The sequence below is a fragment of the Aythya fuligula genome, chromosome 3 (genome assembly GCF_009819795.1).
Source record: "Aythya fuligula isolate bAytFul2 chromosome 3, bAytFul2.pri, whole genome shotgun sequence".
Classification (NCBI taxonomy): domain Eukaryota; kingdom Metazoa; phylum Chordata; class Aves; order Anseriformes; family Anatidae; genus Aythya; species Aythya fuligula.
In genome coordinates, this window is record NC_045561.1 from 49,045,694 (window position 1) to 49,069,734 (window position 24,041).

The 24,041-nt window shown below is 38.0% G+C and overlaps 1 protein-coding gene across 3 annotated transcripts in view; it reads left to right on the forward strand.

Moving 5' to 3' along the window:
* UTRN (utrophin) overlaps positions 1 to 24,041 on the forward strand; it is a 366,152-nt gene that overhangs the window by 307,994 nt on the left and 34,117 nt on the right. For all 3 annotated transcript variants that reach the window (XM_032185295.1, XM_032185296.1, XM_032185294.1), the window contains 5 exons: positions 2,412 to 2,613; positions 9,919 to 10,004; positions 18,499 to 18,656; positions 21,074 to 21,240; positions 23,552 to 23,663. In XM_032185295.1, coding sequence (XP_032041186.1) covers positions 2,412 to 2,613; positions 9,919 to 10,004; positions 18,499 to 18,656; positions 21,074 to 21,240; positions 23,552 to 23,663 — 725 coding nt within the window. The remainder of the gene's footprint in view (positions 1 to 2,411; positions 2,614 to 9,918; positions 10,005 to 18,498; positions 18,657 to 21,073; positions 21,241 to 23,551; positions 23,664 to 24,041) is intronic.

The window sequence follows — 24,041 nt, forward strand, 5'->3', positions numbered from 1 at the left end:
CTATGTAGCACCAGGCCCTGACAATATTTTATTCTTGTACAGCAGACTTCAACTCATTTTCAAAAAATGATTTTGCACCAGATACTGAAGTGTAGTATTGGAAGGGAAAGAGGGAACAAAACCACCACGTATATTCAGAATGCTGTCACTGAGCTCCTCTAGGTGATATAAAGCTTAGCAATGCCAGTAGGAACATCAACTGCACAGGGCTAAGGAAAGAACAATGAGCCACACTGGACTGAAAGAGAGAGCTGTATAGACTTCCTTCAGCCAGTCTTTTGCAGGAACTCTCATTAACAGGGTTTTTCTAATACAAAAGTTCCACAGCAATGCCTCTCTATTTTCTGTGGGGTTACAGCAGCTTCAAATTTGCCACTGGCAGCTGCATGTCATTAGTTGCTTCTGAGTTCGGCATGCACATGTGCTCAAACCCTGCTGAATGATGGGGTTTGTGTTTACCATTTTCCTTTGGGAAAGTCTCCACGTTGCAGAAAGGAAAGATGCAGCTTTCAGCTTTTTGTTGCTTAACAGGATTATTGGTCATTCCGCACTTTTGAGTAGGTACAACAGTACTACAAAAAGGTGCTAAAAGTTGTGTGTACAGTTGGCCTCGTGCCAGCTATAGCATGTAAGTCTCAAGTTAGCCTTTTCCCATCTGCATAAACCCCACTTATTTTAAAACTTTTAGAAATTGAAATGTAATGAGAAAGTAACCCATCTTTACATCAGACCAATCCAGGGGCTCTGCTAGTGTGTAGCCCTTACCGCTGCAGGGTAGCTGCCTGTACCCAAAGTTCATTCAGCCAGGTGACTGCTGAAGTAAGCAGGGATGGTAATATTTTCTTTTGGTTGTTCTCCATGAATGGTATCATCCAAAAGCATAAATTTTGCTTAATTCGCATTAGTATACCAGCAGAGTTTCCTTTGAATATGAACATACTTGAAGGTGCCTTTCCCAGTCCCTTTGGCAGAAATGTGAATATGACACCGTAACCCAGCAGATCAAACACAGGAGATGAGCTAAAAAAAGAATGATATAAACAGCAAACAGACATAAATCCCCTGTAAGTCTGATGCTGCAAAGTCAGAGTAGAATCTATAGTTGTCAATGAGGGAAAGATGAGGTACTGTCTCTCATTTTATAGTGACGTTAGGAAAGGTAGGTAGAAGAAGTAGGACTGGGAATGTAACCTTCTTTTGGCCTATAACCTTAGTTTTTTTGGTAGATACTCAGTGAATTCTTGGCAGAATTGCTCATAGTAGTTAGTGTTATCTTGCTTCTGCTTTTTTTTCTGCTTGCACTTATTTTTTGGTCCAAGCTTGACTTACTTGATTTGCACAGACTGCCCTTCTGGGGTCATTATTTAATGCTGTTGGTGCAGAGCAATTTACAACACATCTGAGATTGTCATGTTTCATTTCATTTGAGAAATGACATTTATAGTGTAAATGCATTCCTGGCTCTCCAGAAACAGTTCCTTATGAACTCAGAATATACTTCTTATTCTATGTTTCAGCAAGCATGCTGATATATATATCAACTTTTGTTTGTTTCTGTTGCTTAATTCCTCACTTACGTAAAAAAAAAAAAAAAAAAAAAAAAAAAAAGTAACACTGAGATTTTACTACCTTTTAACTTACATTATTTTTCCTTCTTTTACACCAAAAAGGATTTTTTTTTTTCCACTTTGTTTAGCAAAATGAATTAGAATTGCTCATTGACAAATTTTTATTTTCACAATGCCAAAACCAATGTGGATTTGGTGGCAAATATCTCATCCCATGTAAAATGTCCCTAGCAGTTGCTATGGAAAGTATGCTGTAATAAAGGAGATGGAAATGTATTTTGTGAAAGCATATCACTTAGTCTTCTGGAAAATGACAAGAAATTTCACTGTGTTCCTTCTCTGTGCTTTCTTTCAAGTCTTCATTTAGCCACTGCTGTTCATTTGATCAGGCCTCAGCACATTCCTACTGCATTTTAGGGAACATTTTTGCCTAAGAAGATGATTTGCTTTACATTTAATCAAAAGTGATAGTCATTTAATGTGATTCTACTTTGTGGAAATGCAGAGAATTCTCTAAGTCTAGTGGAGTCTAGTGGGCTCCCAATGTGTGCACATCTGAAGTTAGGATCTTCTAACTATACAGATGACTTCATTTATTTTAATGTTCTGCTGAGCTGTGCAGTGTCATTGTGGTATTCTCGTTGATTCATTTTTTAAATATATAGTATCAAAATGCTGTTGACTTCTAACAGAATGTTTTTTCACTATAATTCCACTAAATGAAAGAGACTTCCTGGCTAAATGTCTACAGTGTTTACTACACAGTGCATGTGAACAATTATTGTGAATGCTATGCTCAGGCTTCTGTATTCATGCTTTTTTTCTCTAACTATCTGTTGTTAGTGGACCTCTTGGACCTGAACACAACAAGTGAAGTTTTCAAACAGCATAAATTGGGTCAAAATGACCAGCTCATTGGCGTCCAAGAAGTGATCAGCTGTCTCACCACCATCTACAGTGGACTTGAAGAGAAACACAAAGATATGGTTAATGTTCCTCTCTGTGTAGACATGTGTCTTAACTGGCTACTCAATGTGTATGATAGGTAAGTAACAAGTTTCTATTCATGGTGTGCACCTCAGAAATTTAATGTTGTATTAACACAGTATATACCATGGAAACAGAGTCGGTAAGGTTAGTACATGTCACATACCCAAAATGCTAGCCTTAGGGGATTGTCGGACATATTTTTCTGAGTTGATCTCCAGAGGAAATGTTCATGACAAAAAAAATAAAATAATGATGCAATCTTAAGAAGTTCTTTTCTAAAAAGTTGTACTTTTTGATAACTTTGACCCTGTAAAGTGCATTGGCTTGAAATTAGATATTTCTTACACTGTCCTGAGAGCAAAACTTTATTTGTAAGTAGCTACTATTTATTTTCTCAGACTGATCATTTATCCATTATTTTTTCTTCAGCTTATCTTTGCTTCCTAACTTCAGTTAGAAATCAGTTGCTTAATCAGTTCTTTATAAAAATGCATATAGTAAGCAACAAACCTTTTTCTTTCAGTAGTGTTTCCTGTTGCTCCCATTTCCCCTTGATTATTAAGTTGAATACATTAGTGCAGTTAATTCTCCAAGCTGATGAAAGACATTATTCTTCATTCAAACTTTGAAAAATGGAAGATGAAGGTTTTCTGTGATAAAATTACCTTTTACAGCATGTTTCCTTGCTTCCCTATCAAATCCATTCAAGAAAAGAAAAAAAAAAAAAAAAAAGAAATGCTGAGAGAACAGGCACCAATTTTAGACTTTTTTTTTTTAATTGGCCTTTAGGAAAGAACTAATTTGTCTCTTGGCATTTCTGTTGTTTATTGCATTGGTGTTATATGTATACAATGTCTCAAATCATTAAACTGCCTACAAAAAGCATCTGTTAGTTGCATGCTATTAACCTGAGATTTAATTACCAATTCACGGATTAATGACAAAGTAGAAAATTCTTCAGACTTACCTACAGGTGTCTTTGTCCCTTAAAAAGAACCAATTTATTTTTAGAAATAGTAGACAAGCCTGTTGTGTTCTGGTATTTTCTGACAAATCAGGAATGATTCATTCTTCAAGCACAGTAGAGGAGATACATTTAATTTACTCAGTGACTTTTACTTCCTCAAGGACTCCAAGGTTATTCCAGAAAGCAACATCTGCCCAATAAAATGTTTTGTGATCTTAAAGCTCCTTGGGTTGATTGGTGCATATATATATATATATATATTTAATAAAGGTAAAAATAAGTGCTTTGCTTTTTTCTAATATGAGCCATGAAATAAATTGGTTGATCAATTAACTCGTCTGTCCAGACCTATATTTAAATTATCCAGAAGCTATAGCTGGTGATTATTGTTCTGGACTATATACTGTCAAATTGTCTAAAATGTCCAATAAAAATGGACTGATAACTTTCAGTACTAATGGGATAATTTAACACCCCTTGAAATTAGTTGTTTCAGTTATTTTAAAGTCTGTCATATATAAGATATAGTACATGTACTAATTGCAGGTGATGACTCATTTCAATGATTATTACCCAATGTCCATAAAGAAACTTCTATATGCATTGTTCTTTTAACCTCTTGCATTGCTTATCTAGTTCTTGTATTTCAGCTTCTAAATTTTCTTGATTTTTGTGATGTTAGGATACATTTGAGAGGAAGGATAACTATGGTATAGAGCATATGATACTAACCTTTTCTATGTCATCAAGGCTGTATTCAATGATCAGTCTCTATGGTCCAGTCTTGCCCTGAAGCATTACAACCGTTATCTATTGTTGCACTAATACACCAACTTAATGTAGGTATATTGTAACAAATTCGAACACTGTGGGAGTTAATATCCCAGGCCTTACCTGCATGTTAAGTTCAGCAAAACCCAGACTTCGGAAAACTGAGGATGCGGATGAGAGACCTGCTTGGTTAGCTCCAACCTTGTGCCCTGGTTTTGATGGTAATGGTTAGGAGCTTTTTGTGCGCACTTGAATTGCATTTGCTGCGTTTATATGTCTTGATTCATAGAGGGCTCTCTAGGAGCATCTGGAAAGTCTCAGACAGAAGTAAGAAATGCTCTAGGAAGGACATGTCCCTCTGTAGGAAAGTGAGCTCTTCTGTCTGATACCTCTGGCTGAGCAAAGGGAGACATCTGTGGGGAACCTCAAAGATCTTAGAGGCTGCCTCTTGTAGAGGTCTTTGTAGATTTGGTCAGTAGCAGAGTGCAAGAAACATCATGTCATGGCAACTAACACTACTGTGGCAGAAGGAAGAATTCTTGGTAGTGGTTAGCTCTTTCATTTATTAATCATCATCACTATGTACAAAAATTATTAGTCCTTAACACCTGATGTTCTGAATTAGATATAAGCTTACAGCACCATGGAGCTCAAGTCATACTGATAACCGTGGACCTGTTGGTCCTTAGTTGTAGCATCAATGTGACCAGGCTCTTAGACAACAGAAGTCAGAATGGAAGGGGGCTCGTCTTCTTATTTCTCCAGTTTTCCTTGCTAATGCCCGATGTTCCCAAGCTCTTGTACTGCACCCCCTGAGGAGTATGGGGTTGACAGGGAGTGTCATATGGACTCAATATTGCTTATCTTGTCTTCTCTTGACATGATTATTCTCTTGACATCCTTACTGTGTATTCCTGTTTGTAATCTCTTATACTTAATCTTATCCTCTGTCTGGCAATGTTTTTATCATCTGGATGCTTCCTGTGTGCAACTATCCCTGTCATTGTTTGCCCTTTTGTTTACATTGTTTCCACACTTACATAAAGTGCTAATATTTTAATGTCTGGCTATACCATCACAATGTTACAAAATATTTGCCTAACATTGTAGGTAATGAAGGCCTGGTACTCTTATATTCAACAGGATAATACTATTTATATCCTGATTAATATGTTCATAAATTACAGATTTCACAGACCTCTGTTTTTACTATGGTGTAGACCGTGGCAAGAGAGGTTTCAGTCTTTTTTCTCCAGTGCTGCTGAAAAGCAGTATAAAACAGTTAGTTAGGATGTTGTTTAGAGAAAGGAATAAAGTCTTTGTAATTAAGTAGTTAAGATGCATATTTCTGGAAAGTTTTTGGAGAGTTTGCAAAACTCATTTTCCTGGAAAGACATACCTTCAGGTCATTTTAACCCCACATTAATGTCTGTTACTGAATTTCATAGGTTTTTGAGGAAAAAATGCTACTTTTAGGAACTGAGATGTTCTTCCAGCTGGGTAGAGCTGAACCATATTGTGTGATTCCCAAGTGCTCCACACAGTTTGTGCCCTGTGTAGTGAGGCTGGGATTATATGCCCTGTATAGTGAGTTGTTTATTTTTTTGTAAAGTGCAATTGCTTGTAGGTTCAGCAAAGGAAATGACAAGCTATGCTTCATATCTCAGATTTTCATGGGACTATTGCTTCTGTTATTTTTGTTATCTATTCTTCCCCCATCTCCTCTTCTGTATCCTCTAACTCCAGTATCTTATCTTCTTAACTAAGACATAGGGTAAAGGCATTCTCCCTTTCTCTTCTAACACTGTATCCGTTTTTTGCTCACCCTTTTTTAAACTCATTTGCTTATGGTATTTAGGATAGTAAGAGCCTTTTTTGTTGTATAAAGCAGTTCCTTAATATTATGTGCAGCTGTGTGGGATTTCTGTAACAGCTGAACGGTTGCTCTGTGCTTGGATGGAGAGTCCAAGCCATGCAACAAAGTTGGTTTTTAATTGTGCTTCACTCTCTCCAGCCTCTACCTGTGCAGCATGACACCCTCCCATGCTCCTGACCATGATCTCTTTTCCTTGGCCAAAGGATACAGATATCTGATTCCCGACTACGCTAGTTCTCTCTGTGGTATATGCCTTCAAGGCACTCTTCCTCTTACCTGGACAGAAATTATGCATTTTTTTTTTTTAATGCAAATTTTGGCAGGTTTAAAAGTTGAGTTAATTCTGGGTTCTCTGCCAGCTCCTTACATGTAGTAAATGAAGGTGCAACAGGTAGATCACACCTGACGCATAGCTCAGAGCCTGCCTCGTACACACATACATTCAATAGAATCACCTAGAAAAAGAGGACGTTCTTATTATTATTTCCTCCTCCTTCTTGTCTCATACCACTCCTTTTTCCCACTAAAAACAAATAAATAAAAATTCCACTTTGAGGAAAAGGAATAGCAGTGTTGCACTATTAGGGCAATGAATCCTTGCCCTGAATTGACTGAGGCTGGAGAGCTGATACATCCAGAGGGTTGAAGGGGCTTTAGTAAACACGAACAGTGCTTGTGACAAACAGCTATAATATTTTTGCCATTCTTATCTGAAGACAGATCAGAGGTCAATAATGTCTCATTTTATACTGCCTGTCATTATTGTATTGACTAAGAATGGGCAACTTGCTCTAACTGGTTAATAAACGTATAATGGCTTGGATTTTCCTTCACCAGGATCAAAGTGAAAAATATCTGAGCTGCTAAAGTGGTCTTATCAATTGACTTTGTAATAACAAGCTTGCTTGTATTGCTATAAAGTGTATCTGAATAGTATATTGGCACTTAACACTCAACCAATAAATTTTGTATGGATTCAAGCTTTAAACTTCCCTAAACCATTTGACTGTAAGGGCTTGATTTTAGATGTTTGTATACACAGCACAACTAGACAGTTGTGGGATTTAGAGAGACCTTGACAGGCTGAAGGAATGAGCCAAGTTCAACTAAGGTAAATGTCATGCTCTCCCCTTGGGGAGGAATAACCCCACGCACCAGTACGGGCTTGAGTACGTCTGTCTGGAAAGCAGCTTTGCAGAAAAGGCCTTTGAGGTCTTGGTGAACACCAACTTGAACATGTGCTTGTGGCTAAGGAACATGTGCTTGTGGCTAAGGCCACCAGGCTCCTTGGCTTCATTAGGAAGAGCATTGCCAAGCAGGCAGAAGGAGGTGATCCTTCCTCTCAGCACTGGTAAGGCCATTTGTGGAGTACTGGATCTGATTGTGGGCTGCCCAGTAAAAGAGACATGGTCATACTGGAAAGAGTCTGTTGAAAGGACCCTGAGGATGATTAAGGTCTAGGAATACCTGATATATGAGGAGAGGCTGAGAGCTGTGACTGTTTGGCCTAGAAAAAAGACTCAGGGGGATCTCTTTTATGTGCATAATTACCTGCTACGGGTAGTAGAGAAAGTAAAGCCAGGCTTTTCTCAGCGGAGCCCAGTGACAGAACAGGAGGCAATGAGCACAGACTCTGCTTAAACACGTAAGAAAAATATTTTTGTATTTTGAGGGTGATCAAACAGTGCCAGGGGTTGCCCAGACAGATGTTAGGGTCTACATCCTTGAAGATTCAAAAATCCAACTGGGCATGGTCCTGGGCAACTTGCTGTACCCTAGCCTGCTCTGAGCAGGGGCATCAAAATAGATGATGTTCAGAGGTCCATCAGTGATTTTGTGGCTCTGTAAGCTGGAAAAACTTAAATCACTGAATTGGAAGTGTCAGTGCTACAAAGTCTGTAGATTTGTTGGGAGCTTTTTTCTAGATTTTTTTTTTTTTTTTTTGGAGAGGGGGGATTTTTGTGGGTGTCTGTTTTTGTTTTGCTGTATATAGGATTTCAGTCCTAATATTTAGTTGTTTCCAAGAAAAAGACTATGGGGAAAACATGCTGCTCTTCAACAAAATGTAGTATTTCAGGCTTTTGAATTCTGTTTATAGTTTATCAAGGAAATGCTTTTTATGCATTTTTTTCAGTCGCTTTAACAACCTGCTAAAATCTGGAGAAGTTTGAAGCCTCCGCATATATGCCTTGACCTTTAAGCTGCAGAGTTCTCCTGAGCTTCTACCCTTGATAAACAAATACTCTAGTCAGTTCTGAGTTAAGTGAAACCCAAATAAATACTCTGCTTTGCTTTTCTTTTGAATACAAAGTTAAGGCACAGACAACCATACACAGGAAAGAATAGTGAAAGAACATTATCAAGGTTGCGAAATGAACCATTAACGAGTTAGGGTATGCCAGAATGATGTCTTGTCTGTGATTGAAAGAGGTAATTTGAAGCTAAGCTTGAATGTATAAAATAGGTGGCACTTTTATAACGTTCTGGAAAATTGGGTCCCGATTTTCAAGCTAGGCAGTAAAAGTAATAGGCACTTTTGATTAATTTGGCAATAATTTCTCTGTACTTCTGTTCCAACTTGTGGAATAGAGAAGATAATACCATCTAGACTCACAAGACCAGGTGATGGTTGTGAAGACAAATGCATTAATATTTGTAAGGAGGTTAGGTAATTTACGGAGAGCCCAGGAATAGATTAATGATTTTGTATTCAGTGCAGCATTTGTGAAGTAAATCAGACAGCAGAACATATGTTGAATGGGGAGGACAGAAAGAAATATCTAATAACCACACCAGAATTAATTAAAGGATATATCACCTTGCATGACAAAAAAGACCAAACTAATGTTTGGGGTGATATTAATTCTAGTATTATCTTACTTGCTGGAGAAAAACACAGCTAAACTTAAATGCAGGGGGTTGTGTACAAATGCATACAATTTAACTACTGTTCTCATGAACAGTTTGCTGCGTCTTATCCGAAGGTAAGTTGTGTGGTGTTTTCTGGGCTTTGAAAACAGAAATCATTACATCTCAAGTATGCTTCTTGCACTGATCTTGAAATTTGAAATTGACCCATTCCATATGCCCCAGTTTTATTGTTTTCATATCTGTTTGAACAGTGTTTCTTGCAAGTTTAAAATCACTTGCTTTGATAGCCATTTACCTGTTCTGAAGTTTGCTTAAGGTTTGATTTATGTTTTTGGACGTTTGGGGATTTTTTTACACGTTGGGCATGATGACCCTGAAGTCACGTTCCTTAGAAAGAACAACTGCACATCACCTAATTACTGCATGTGGTTGGCTGTTTGTTTACAGGAGCACATGTATATCAGAACATTTTAAACATAGAAGGAAAAAAGGAAGTGGAATAAACTCCTTTGATGTGAAAACTTGGTTTTATATTGCAGTCTCTGTTTCCTACTGGGTTTCTTGCTGCATGCTCATGTGCATTATTTCTGTGAATATCACATTCTTAAACCATGTTGTGTGTTTTACAAGAGCTAAATGTCAGCCCTTTTAGAGTAATATGAACTGTTTTGACATATAAACCATTTAGTAGGCAAGTTAAGTTTTATTTTTTTTGTAAGGGAAGCATTTTTAATGTGACATGCAGTGTTAATTTGTTTTGACTTATACAGTATGTTTGAAGTAGGACTCATCAATAACTTTGCATTTTGAATAGATTGAATTAAAATGAACTAAAAAACCCACTGTATTACATTGTACTGTCTTTATAATTTCAGTGGCCGAACTGGAAAAATTCGAGTGCAGTCCTTGAAAATTGGCTTGATGTCTCTTTCTAAGGGTCTTCTGGAAGAGAAGTACAGATGTAAGAATGTATTTTTTAAAATGCTTGGTGTATATAATTAGAAGTCTTGTATAATAATAATGTACATTGTTGCTAAATTTGCCATGTAACACTTCTTGTGCTGTAGCAAGACTGTTTCCTTATGAGTAAGCAAAAATAATTGTTCTTTTCATAATCATAGAATCATTTAATGGCTTTGGTTGGAAAAGACCTTAAAGGTCATCCAGTTCAAAACCCCCGCCATAAGCAGGGATGTCAACCTCTAGATCAGGTTGCCCAAAGCTTCATCCAGCCTGGCCTTGAACACCTCCAGGGATGGGGCATCTACAACCTCTCTGGGCAACCTATGCCAGTGCCTCACCACCCTCTGAGTGAAGAACTTCCTCCTGAACTCTAATCTAAATCTCCCTTCTTTTAGTTCAAAACCATTCCCCTTGCCTTATTATCTGTCCAAGCAAAAAGTCGCTCCCCATCTTTTTTTATAATCCACCTTTAAGTATTGAAAATTTGCACTGAGGTCTCCTCATAGCCTTCTCTTCTCTGGGCTGAACAACCCCAACTCCCTTGGCCTATCTTAGGAGAGGTGCTCCAATCCTCTGATCAACTTCATGGCCTTCCTCTGGACCTACTCTAACAGGTCCATGTCCTTCCTGTGCTGGGGCTGCCAGACCTGGATGCAGCACTCCAGGTGGAGCCTCACAGGGGTGCAGCAGAGGGGGACAATCACCTGTCTCGACTTTCTGCCCACTCCTCTTTTGATGCAGCCTGGGATGCAGTTGGCCTAGTAGGATTGATATCCTGACTGGAAAGTATCAATGTCAGTTTTGTATTGTCATACTGCACAGCATTATACTGCTTCCAAAAACAAAGGAAAATGTAGCTGTGTAGAAAAGCTAGAGTAGTGGTCTACTTGACTAATTCTGTTCAACGCTGATTTAAAAAAGCAAACAAACAAACCATATAACGCCTCTTTTTGTGTGTGTTTTTTGGGGGAAAAATCAAGCAAGTCAGTGTTGCTTGGAACAGTCTGATATGTCTGATAAGCAAATAAATAAACCTAAATCCAGCAATTGTATTTTCTGGTCTATGAAAAAGATGATTTGAACTCTGAAGATAATTTTTGAGTGCCTGTGCTTACTGCCAGAATTGTACAATGAAAGTTTAAAATAGATTGATTTAAATAATCTCACAAGCTGGAGAAATACTGAGCAGTATGAAAATATTTGACAAAAGTAATTGCAGGAGCAGAAGAGAATTGAGGAGCTATGTGGCATAACCTCATGACAAATACAGGAGAAGAGATTAAGCAGTTTATAAGAGTATCACAGGTGATGGATAGTTATCTATTAGGCACAAAGTCTTAAAATTGCTATTCTTTGCAATAATTGTTTTACACATTCGGGAGAATGATGTAAAATGTATAGCGACAGTATTTGCCATGTACTTATGGAGCTCTGCAGCAGTTTCTGCCTTCCTTATAAATGTTTGTATGTAATCTGGTAATCCTGGTAACTAACATTGAGCAAAAGTACAGGTGTCTTATGCATTGAGGCGTATCTCAGCATCCTAACTAGAGTTTACTTTTTTAATTTTAATTTTAATTTCTTTGTCATTTGGCATATCTATTAAGTAGTCCATAACTAAAAGGGCCTGGGGGCAAACCTTTGTTCAGCAATGATAATTCAAAAGGTAATTTACCACTCAGTGCAAAATAAAAAGGGTTTCTACGATATAAGATTTAGGCTGTGGATAACAGAATTTACCAAAAGAGGATTAAACAAACAAACAAAACAGCTGTGAATAAACTCTCTTTAAACGGCTGCCATTAATCAGTTAGTATACTTACGGTTACGGTTACCTAGCACAGACACTGATGGAAATGACTGAGTTGGATTAGCTTTAATGTATTTGCTTTGTGTCTAGCAGTAAAATAAAAGTGGCAGCAGATCTGCATAGCTCAAGTTAACAGAGTTGGCTCTTTCTTGCAGGTTGCTGTGAAAAATCCTAGAAAATTAATGCAGAAGTCGTCTCAGGAGACTTTTGTGCCAAATGATCGTAACTTAAACTTGAAATACATCTGAAACTGAAATGGTATCTTGGTCTCCTAAGGCAGAGAATTAATAGTCAATTTATGCATGCAGTTTTCTGTTAATCCTGTTCTGATCAGTGTGCCAGACTTTGATACCTTTAATGTATTGTTAGCTTTATCGTCTCTTTCCTGATGAGCCATGGAATTGCCACAAAGCAAAATACTTCCTCAGTGTGAAAGAAAGTTTTTGGGAGAAGGAAGAAAGTGACAGTATTATGGATGGATTGTGAGCATGTGGTGGGAATGCAGTCAGCATTTTAGGTCCTCTGGCATCACCTGTGTTACAGCCTGACCTTTGGTATTAGCTCTCTCTTTTGTTCAGTTTTTATCACCCCATACTAATCATCTACTGCTGAGAGATGTTGATATCTGTTGAGTGCTTTCAGATCCTCTAGTGAAAAATATAATGGAAATGTTAAGTGTTTTCAAGAAATTAAGGAAAAGTCACTTGAAAGGAAGAGCAGTACCCCAAATACACATGCTTAATGTGAATTTTCTGCCTTCTGACTTTTCCTTTCTCAGAGCAGTTCCTGACATTTGCTTCTGCTTTTTGGCTATGGCTCTTCTAAGTACTTCTGAGTCTTTGACAGTCCCAGGCTTCTCTGTGCAATCATTGTAAGATTGTGGTTGGAGTCATTTGTAGAGCACAGACCATGCCAACCACACGTTAAAAATTGTAGTGCTAGAGAGGCATTTATTTTCAGAAAGCTGATTGTAAAATAGGCATGTTTCTTGTTCAAAAAACTTTTGGATGGACCCTTCAGACATTTGCAGACTGCTTAACCAGCTATCTGCTTGAGTGTTTTCTCAGAGATCAGACTTTCAGGGGTCAGCTTGAAGAAACATAATTTCTGGGCTGCTGAGATATTAGTTTTTTGAAATAATATGTAAATGGGAGGATAATTTCAGTTTATCAATAAAATCAACCTTCTTTCCCTCTTACTTTTTTGGGGAAATCAAACTTTTTTTTTCCTTTTTCTTTTTCTAATATCAAATTTTTCTTTTCCTATTTGTGTTACGTTTTTAACGGCCACTGTTAGTCACACATTGTTGACTAACACTTTATTTCCAAAATTGGTAGATCTTTCCTATTCAGACATTTTAAAATCCATTTTGCCAGAGAAATTTCTCTTAAGCTTCTTTTAGATGCTGCACTTCAGGGTTGACATGAGAATGAATCTTTAATTTAAAAAAAAAAAAAAAAAAAAAAAAACGAAATGCGCCATTAATTTAGGAGAAACATTGAAGCCTTGATTAAAGAATGCCTTATTCTAGAAAATTTTTAAAGATGTGAATCACAGAATCATAGAATGACGTAGGTTGGAAGGGACCTTAAAGATCATCCAGTTCCAATCCCCATGCCACGAATAGGGATGCCAGCTGCTAGATCATGTTGCCCAGGGCTTCATCTAACCTGGTCTTGAACACCTCCAGGGATGGGGCATCACATTTTCTCTGGGCAACCTGTTCCAGTGCCTCACCACCCTCTGAGTAAAGAATTTCTTCCTAATATCTAGTCCAAACCTCCCCTCTTTTAGTTCAAAACCATTCCCCCTTGTCCTGTCATTGGTGCATTGGCTGGGAATCATGCTTAACTTCAAGCACATGCCAGGGTGCTCCTGTGAATAAAAATGGACCTGTGAACATAACTGAGTTCCAGTGATCTGGTTACATCTCTGGTTGTAGAGCAAATAGTCCAGAGCCCCTTCTGTTTGTGAAGCTGATGACCTGATCTGAGTTTTTCCATATTGTGTTCTCTTTAGTCTTCAGAATGGGGTGACAAGTGGGAGTTACCTATTGGAAACAACCCCTGAGTGACCTTACTTTCACATCATTCCTGGTGATTTTGGGGGTGTTAGTTGACTTTGTTCAGAGTTAGTTGACTTTGATCAAGAGTGTGCCAAGTACACTTTTAACAGCTTAATGATACAGGTGAGAGGGTTTTGGTGCCTGAGCCTAGGCTGTAGTGCAGTTTAATTCACTAGCATAAAGATAGCCTTTAAAAATAGAGAAGGGGAAAAAATAAATAAAAAGAAAGCGCATGACCAAGGACAATATTTGTTTTGTTCCAAAATATTCAGAAAACAGTAACAAATAGAATTTGCTTGTTGCTTGTATTACCATTAGTTGTTCATACATTGTCACAGGCCTTCTGAATAATGAAAAAAAAAAAAAGGAAAAATTTGAACCACTCAATTTTAGTGTTCCACATGTTCCAGGAAATAAATTTTCAATCAAGTAAGCAAGTCCTTCTAATAATACAAGTTTAAAATTATGTGTGATTATTCAGAGATGATTCTATGACTGGTCATGCAATCAGGAGACAAATGATATCTCAGAGGTGTGTATTTTCTCAGGGACAGCAGGAACTTTAACTTCCTTCCCTTTTTCTCAATGTTAAAGGCAGATAAATGTCATAGTGCTATGTAATATATAGAAATACATTTGTGTGCATTTCACTTTTACCTGGCCTCATGCTTAACACAGAAAGGCAGACTGGCAACAGAAATAGAAAACATTGCAGGATGTAGACTTTGGGTTATATAATTTCATGCACAAAACCTATAGGATTTGTGGTAAGAAGGAAGAGCTACTTGAAAATCTCTACCATGAAGAAGTTTAATATTCAAGTGTTACCTTTCCTTGAACACCCCTGGGACAGTGATGCCACTACTTCCCTGGGCAATCCATCCCAGTGCCTGACTGCTCTTTCTGAGAAGAAATGTCTCCTTATTTCCAACCTGAACCTCCCCTGGCACAATTTGAAGCCATTCCCTCTGGTCCTATCACTAGTTACCCATGAGAAGAGGCTGACCCCCAGCTCCCCACACCTTCCTTTCAGGTAGCTGCAGAGAGCAATAAGGTCTGCCCTGAGCCTCCTCTTCTCCAGACCAAACAACCCCAGTTCCCTCAGCTGCTCCTCACGGGACTTGTGCTCCAGGCCCTACACCAGCTTCATAGCTCTGCTCTGGGCATGCTCCAGGGCCTCGATGTCCTTCTTGTAGTGAGGGGCCCAAATCTGAACACAGTACTCGAGGTACAGCCTCACCAGAGCAGAGCACAGGAGATGATCACCTCCCTGGTCCTGCTGGCTACACTATTCCTGATACCAGCCAAGATGCCGTTGGCCTTCTTGGCCACCTGGGCACACTGCTGGCTCATGTTCAGGTGAGCATTGACCAACACCCCCAGGTCCTTTTCCTCTGCACAGCTTTCCAGCCACTCTGTCTCAAGCCTGTAGCACTGCATGGGATTGTTGTGGCCAAAGTGCAGGACCCAGCATTTAGCCATGTTGAACCTCATCCCATTGGCCTCTATCCATCAACCCATCCTGTCCAGGTCCCTCTGCCCTCTAGCAGATTGACATTTCCTCCCAGCTTGTTGTCATCCGCAAACTTAATGAGGGTGCGCTCAATCCTGTGCATTCTGTGTAAGGATGTGCATCTTGTTTGTAACACGTGCATCCTGTTTGTAAAAATGCATGTGAACAAACAATGGCACATTTTCTATTTTTGCATACTCTTAATTAAATTCATATTTGAGTGTAACTTTCAAGGCTTTAGACTGCACTAGATTCCTTGCAGCTACTTGGATGATTTCGACTTGACAGGGCTAGGTTTATGATTTGATGTTTTGACAACCTCAGCAAAAGCCACAAGGTGTGTTGTTGGACATCTTACTACTGTTTTGGTAGGAATTGAATGAACTTTTTGAATTTTTGAGTATCCACTTCTATACCAACCAGTAAGTACATTTTTTCAGGTTGTCCAGCTAAGTTGCTGTTTGGGTCCTGCTGGTTTTCATCCTTAAAATAGTAATGTGAGTCTGGATTTAATTTAAGATTAAGCAGGTCTTTTTTTTTGTTTGTTTCTGCTTTTTGCTATGGCTCAAGTCTGAATAATCTTTACTTTTGCTTCCCAAATCCTTCTTGTCTTAGTCCCATATACAGTTTTACTTAAGATAACTGTATTTTGTATATAAACTCATACAATATTGTACGTGTATATGTACAAACACCATTTATAGCAGTACTTAGTTTGTGGCTTCTGACATTGCTGGTGGGTGACATATAGGATCCCCATCCCCACTGGTGGATATGAAGTACACCGTGTCAGAGCTAAAAGGAACCCTTCTCCCTTATGTCTGCCACTTCAGAGCTGCTCTTGGGACATTTTCTTTGCTAAGGAACAGATCCTATGTTTCTTTAAGGAGGATGGCCAGCTAGCAAGAACATTTTGGCTTTTCGTGCCTTTAGTTAAGGAGCTTCTCCTGTGTTGTCACACCAATTTCATTGAGGATTTGGGGAGGAGGGGATTTATCATCCAATAACCCCTGTGCACTTCAACATTCAGTGGTTATGGTGCAGCTTCCAGTGTGAAGCTTTAGTTGTGGTATTATTTTTTATTTTTATTTATTTTTTTGTTTGTTTTGGTTAAGTAGGCTGTTTTAGAGGATTTTGAGCTCTCCAGTGTATTTGCTGATTTCCTACTTGCATCAGCCCTAGCTGATCACTCTCCCCCTTTTCTCTCCTGACACGTCATTTTTCTTCTATTTATCAGCTCCCCAATCAACTGATGCTTTAGGGCTTGGGGAAGTACTTCATCCTCCTCCCAGCTACAGTAGTGAGTGAATCGTTCTTGTAGCGCCCATTTCCACTCTAGATTGATAAAAGCAGAAAAAATCAAACGGGTGTTCTTTACCCTATCTATTTTGTTTTTGAAATGGACTCAGATACTGGAAAACTATTCCAACTGCAAGTGAAAAAACTAGCTGGGATTTGGGATTGCCAAGGTGAGCCTGCAGCAGGGCAGTACTTGTTCTGTCGGTGCTGTCATCCATGGGCTTTGTCTCACTGCTAAGTGCTGAAGATGCTGCAGCATCTGTTTGAGTAGGCAAGAAAAACACAAGAAACTCTAAAAAAAAAAAAATCATTCACTCATCTGGATTTATGTTTTGTGAAAGTCTTCTCTTCTGCCTCAGCTCCCTTTGTCATGAGAAAAGGTATGAGCTGTCTTTCTGAGGCATGCTGACAAAGCTTGACAGTTACTCCAAATGAAGGGCAAAACAATTTGCAGAGTGTAATAAAAGAGTTTCTCTTGAATGTTTCTGAAGAAAGCTGCTCTGTTTCTCAATCACAAGTGCAGTCAGACTGAATTTTCAAATTTCTTTTATTTCTAATCTATTACCAGTCATTCTGGTAGGAAACATAAGTAGTAGGGGAATAGTGTAAATCTACTACGGTTTCTTTTGTAACTTACACCATCCACTGAATTTAAAGCTATTTCTAAGAGATTAATTCAGTGTTCAATATATTTTCAGGAGAGATTAATCGTGTGACTAAATATCAATGTACAACACCACAAAGTTCATAAATAAAGGATTGTTGGGAGAAATGTGTTAAAAATATCTTGCTGGAAATTTTAACAATTACAAATATATTTCAAAAATCAAAGGAATCTGTAAATGCACTACTTTAAGAAATATTTTCTGTACTGCAGTTAGGCTTATTAATTCAATAGTTTACTGTGACTCTTAAGCAGGAACAAGCAGTGTCTTTCTTCCCAGTAAGTGTCTGTGTCGGGAACAATTTCTTGATCCTTTCAGCCTCAAATTTTTCTGTTGTTACAGTCATCCCACAGCCTGCATTTATGCTGCAGGGCTCGACATGTACCTTAGGAAATCAGTAAAAGGAAGGTGCATGGGAACAGATGTGGTTATCCAGGAAGCAAATGTGATTCCTGTTAAGGACGAGTTGTGTTTCTGGCTGGCTGGCTGGTGCTCTTGCTTTAAGCTATTTCACGCTGCCAGCTGTGACTTGTGCTCATTTCCAGTCTCAGTTCGCAGCAAACATGTCTGTCTCCAGCCAACCTAAGGAAAGCATAGATTTTGGCATGAAGTAGGGATTTCTGAAAAATCTTTTATTTTTTTTTCTTCCCTTGTGATAACATAGAAAACTTCATAAATACTAGGGGAAAAATGAAGTGATGATGAATTGGCACAAAAAGCTATCCTGGTTTTATGTTGGTTTATTTTGTCATATAGCTGTTCATGGATAAAAAAAGAACTGTGATAGGTCCTAGTTTAATGTACAAATTTGTCAGGAGGATATTTATCTTAATTTATGAATTTTATAATTCTTAATTTTTATTTATCTTAAACATCAAGATACTTATTTATCTTACCATAAGAAGCTAAGTACGATTTAATTCATTTGACCTGACTCTTCTAGTTTATATGGTTACAGATCCAGAAAAAACAGTCAAAGTAATCAAGATTAGATGAGGGTAAACTACTGTAAATGAGAGAGTGGTCATCTGTAGCTGGATCTGAATTACAGAAATGGCAAAACTCAAGCTGTGGTGTTACTGAATAAAAAGGGATGTCAATGAAAATGAAATGAGCTAGTGCCTTTTTTTGGTGTTGCAGATCTCTTCAACGAAGTGGCGGGTCCCACAGAAATGTGTGACCAGAGACAGCTTGGCCTGCTGCTGCACGATGCTATCCAGATCCCACGGCAGCTTGGGGAGGTGGCAGCTTTTGGTGGCAGTAACATCGAACCCAGTGTGCGCAGCTGCTTCCAACAGGTGAGATGATACATATCTTCATGGGAAAAACCTCTCTCTGAGCAATTAAGGCTTACTTTTACATGGCATAAAAATGGAAGAGGAATTTCAAAACATCTATTGAGTTTTGAAGAGAAACGAATTTGCTCCTGCAACTGAATTGTTGTTAAAATTACTGGGAAGTTATTGTTGAAGTGTAGCTGTGAAAGTTTGATTCATCATTTAGGAGAAAATGAAACAAATCACTTTTTAGCAAAAAAGAATATATAATTATTTGTGTTTATGATAATATTGACTGCTTCGAATGATGTTAAAAATTATGGTAGTGGCCAATTATCCTGCTTTGCAGTGTTCAAAACAACATGATACTGTGGGAACAACATGCTTTTATGTTCTGGAACAAGATCTGATCTCAACAGAACAAGAAAATGATGTTGACAGTAATGTTTGACTTTGTGCATCAGGATATTATTTAGCATTATTTTTCTGACAAAAAAAGATTGCAGTTGCACAAAATTTCAACCACAGTCATTTATGTTTCGTGAGCCATTATGCAGCAGATCAGAACATAAAATAAAGCTGTCTTACTGCCTGCTGTTCAGGTCCGTACTACATGCAGGGGGTTAATGAGGCTGCACAGAACGTCTGTCTGTTTAAAGAAAATGAGAAGGAAAAAGATGTCGCAATGGAACACAACCTAACTCAGGATTTGTCAGGGATGCCAAAGGCTCTGACTGTTTGGTAGTGATAACTATATTGCTGGAGTTTATTACTTCTGTGAAAGTGTCTGCTTTAAGCATTGTCAGAAATTATATATTGATTAAAAATTCACTGTGGCATATATAAAAGTACTGAATTCAGTATTTGTAGTTTTATTGAATCCAACAGATTAAAAGTTATAGAGAACTTCTAGGACATTTTTCTTTTACCATTCTTTTATAGACATTTTTATGTTTTCATCCATCACCTTGAAAAATTCAGTTGCGCTAGCTTTTTTAAGCTACATATTTACTTAGCTTGCTGAATTCATTTCTGGACTTTAAGATGGCTGGGATTGAAGAATTATTTATCCAGATCTAGAATAATATGCTCAATACATATGGAAGTTGTTTTGACCAACTAACCATGTAAAACTTCTCTGAGGTTTTAACATTGCTTCTTCAGGCAATAAGGGATGGTGCTTGACATCCATCACTATCCTCAAGTGGTTTAAGTCACACTTAAAATAAATTAATTTTTTAGTGACAGACTTTTCTGTCACAGACGAATGATCTTTTATGTTCTTCAAGGATCTGCCCCATCCACCATGCTGTTCAATTATGGGTGAGGTGCACTAACCAAGGTACTGCTTAAATACACTGTATTATTATGATTATACTGGCGATCCAGTTGCATCCCTTATCTCACATGAATGCCTCGAGTTCTGCTCCTCGTCATTAGGAAAGCATAGACAAAGTTTGCAACGGGATGTCAGAGCTATCTCAGCCTAGTGAAAACAAGTATTTTGCTGGTAGGGAAAGCTTGTTATTCCTTTCTTCCCTGCAGCTCCATCTTTGTAGCAAAAATTGGCTTGGATTACATGTATGAATAGTTTAAGAAGTCTCATGTTGCTTTTTGTCACGTGTTACCATTTAAGTATAGCTTTCACTTTAAATTTTAAACTGTTATTTCCTGTGGGCTCAGAAGGACAACCTGTTCTTGTTGCTGACAAATAGGATGAACGTAATTCCTTTACAGCTTGGCTCTTCTGTTAGTTACAACTTGAAGAGAATGGAAACATGTTTATTTGCTTCTTAAAACAGTCATGCTAATATTTCCACTCTGTCGATTTCTTGCAGTGATTGCCTATAAAGTGGCAGATTTATTTTCCTCTGTTTATTTATCTCTATTTATTTGTGTGTTTAACATGCTAACTGGTAAGAATATCATGGGCTCAGAATCCAATTAAAAATTTCTCGTGAGCCTTAAGACAGTTACTAGACCCTCACAAGCAGTACTGACTTTTAGCAGTCTGGCATCAGTCTTAACTCAAAAGAAAACCATGTCTGAAATGCAGAAGGTACTTCCCTTTAGCACTTCCCTTATTCTTTCTCAAGTCCTTTCAATTCAAAGATGGCTTTATCGTGGACTGCTCCATCTTTATTACCATCTGTCTCCTCTATCACAGCTGTTTAGACCTATCTGTTCTTACTGGCTAACTTAACTTGTTTTCTTTATTTGTATTTTAATCTAAGTTGTTTCCTGTGTACTTCCAACTGGTTCTACATTATCTACATTAACCTGACATGACTCTTTGACGTTTTTTTTTTTTTTTTTTTTTTTTAATTATTAAATTCTAAGTAAAATCTGTTTGTGGAGGGGTTTTAATTCTATTGCATTTTTTATTGTTGTTGTTTGTAAATTATTTATTTATATATGTATGTATTTACTTTCCCCAGAACCACAACAAGCCAGAAATTACTGTAAAGCAGTTTATAGACTGGATGCGCTTAGAGCCGCAGTCTATGGTATGGCTACCAGTTCTACACCGTGTGGCAGCTGCAGAAACAGCAAAACATCAGGCCAAGTGCAACATCTGCAAAGAATGTCCGATTGTTGGCTTTAGGTAAGAGAAGGGGTTACATGCACATTCTCCAGCAAGTATGGTTCCTTGTTTGTTTTTCCACAATTTTCCTGATTTATGATGGGAACTGCCATCCCTGGTCAGATTACAGTGTGGATCTCACTGCAGGAGCTCCTGAGCTAGTGTGTTTCTGGCTCCTGTCGTCCCCCTGTTAAATACCCAGTGGTCTTGTGACTGACATGTGTGTGAGAGGGAGTTGTTATCAGGTATTTTGGCAAAAAAAAGAAAATAAAAATAAAAAAAAAAAGACTTATCCATGTCTTAGGTGGAGCAAGAAGACACACGGTGGGTTTGCTGGCTGCCCCACCTCCTGCATAAAGCTTGTGAAACCAAGCCATTCATGCCAGCTAGTACTGAACACCCTTCAACAGCTATCCTTCCTTGCTTGGCACAAACATCGATATGTTACTATGATGAGACTTGCATAGTTCTTGTCACAAAGCATTGAACACAATCTAAGTTTGGTCTTCTCAAAGGAAGCTGTGAATTCTTAAAGCAAAAATAACTCCAGGGGTGACATTCTTTTTATTCTCCTGAACTCTATGATTTAGCTATGATTTATCATTATGAGGCATTGGATAGTTGGTACCCTTTCTGAGTACTGTTATAACTAGCATGCATTTGCGCATTGATTGCTCCAGTGTGTAAAATGATGCAAAATGAAGTAGAGGAGTAGAGCTAAACATAGTTGTTGGATTTTTCACTGTTGTGGTTGTGAAGTTGAGTGTTTTGTTTAGAAATGATAGATCAGTCTTTCCTGTAAGCAATTTTAAGGCTTTTTTTCCAATATTAAGGCAGATGAGTCATTTTTGTTCCTTGTGCTTTCTTTTCCTCTCCTTCCTTCTGTTGTTTTAAAGGTTATATATTTGTAAGAATCCTGGGGTCAGATTTGTCTCACCTAGCTTTGGACATGTTAGCGTTAGTCAGTATTGTAAGATTGAGCTAGTGACTTTTACTATAAATAGGGAGATGTAAGTAATCTGATCAAACTTTGTTGCCTGTCTTAAGAGGAGATGAAATCCCTCTAGATGTTCCTATTTTTCTTAATTAATACTTGAGGGAGCCTAGGGTGGCTAAGTTCAGTTCAGAGATCTCTCAAATGCCTAAACTGGGACTGGTGGATCTTGTCTATACTGAGATATCTAGTGCGGAAAAAGATGTCATGGAGACAGAAGACAAGGGAAGATGAAAAGGATGACTCATTCTAAATCATTTCTATAACGAAGCTAGAGATATGCAACAACAAAAACATCTAGCATCTTAGCAGAAGGTAGATGTGGCTATTTAAGACACAGGCTCTGAGTAAAGACTACAAACAGTTGCATCAGCATCCTTAAAAGTGAACCTTTACATTTATAGGCACATTCTTTTGCAAAACAAAACATAAAACTCAGCAGGGGAAAAATGTGGTTTGGTACTGAAAACTGCTCTCAGGAAGCAATTCAGTTTTAATCTTTAACTATTCAATAGCTATTTAATTTGCTTCAGCTAGCTCATCTTAGTTTCAGATGAATAATATAATCTCATCCAGTCAGAACAACCATACTGTAACAAACAGTGGGTGGAATCTGCTTTAGCCAGCTTTGGTTTAAAATATATTGGTGTTTTTTGTTTGTTTGTTTGTTTCCTTGTTACTTAGTTTATGCATATACTTGCTCTTGAAAGCCAAAGTAAATAAATCAATTTTTAAACTTAATTGTGTATTATTCTCATAGTTGATGAACTTTTAAGAGTTTCAGGTTCTGAAACGTGGACTTAGAATCATTTAAATGTAAAAACATATAAATGTAAACTAGTCTGGTTTATAAATGTTCTTTTATTTTGAGATAACAGCCAGTGACTAAGTAGAGGGGAAAAAAGCTAAATCAATATAGTTTTAAGTCAGTACACCTGATGCCTGTAAGATTTTCTGTTTCAAAGTGACGTTGTCAACAGGTGATTGACATTGGCTGTCTGTGTGGCTATAGAAGGTAGGAATTCCTTGTAAATACTCTGTGAAGCAACCTGAGTAGTGTAGGAAAGTTGCGTGAAGTGGGTTTGGAGGGCTGCAGGTTTCCTGTGTCCTGTGCAGCTGCAGTGGTGGCACAGATGCCCTGGGTCTGCAGCCAGGATGAGCACTGTCAGCACCCTACCTGTGCTTTCTAAGCAAAAACAAACTGTCTGTGTCCTTGTGCAGCTGCTGCTGAAAAGCAGGTGACAACATTTCAAAGAGTAATTTGCTTCATGAGGCTTAATAATAAGTACGTATTAGAACTGAACCTAGCTCTAATCACTTTGTTTAATGTCCCCATAGGTACCGGAGCTTAAAACATTTTAACTACGATGTTTGTCAGAGCTGCTTCTTTTCTGGCCGTACAGCAAAGGGGCATAAATTGCATTACCCAATGGTGGAGTACTGTATACCAGTGAGTACCAATTTACTGATCGTTTCTGAAGGATTGGTTTCACATTATTTGTGGTCTAATTTTTTTTAACAGTTTTTTTTAACACCTAAATATTCTACCAGGGTTTCTTTTCCATATGTCTAGCAGGTTCTGTCTTCCTGCCATTCTTTTTGAAAGTCATCAGGGACTTTGCTAGTGCTGCTGATTTTGCGTGGGCAGTGTTTGAATTCTATAGAAATGGGGAGAGGTATCTACTTCTAGTATCCACTTCAGAAGTATTCTCTGAGGGAACTTTATTTTTGGTTTGTGAAAATAAAGCTGGAATATAGAATATAATTGCAGTACTTGTATATGAGCATGTACACAAACATGCTGTTTGTAAGGTGAGAAAACATCAGA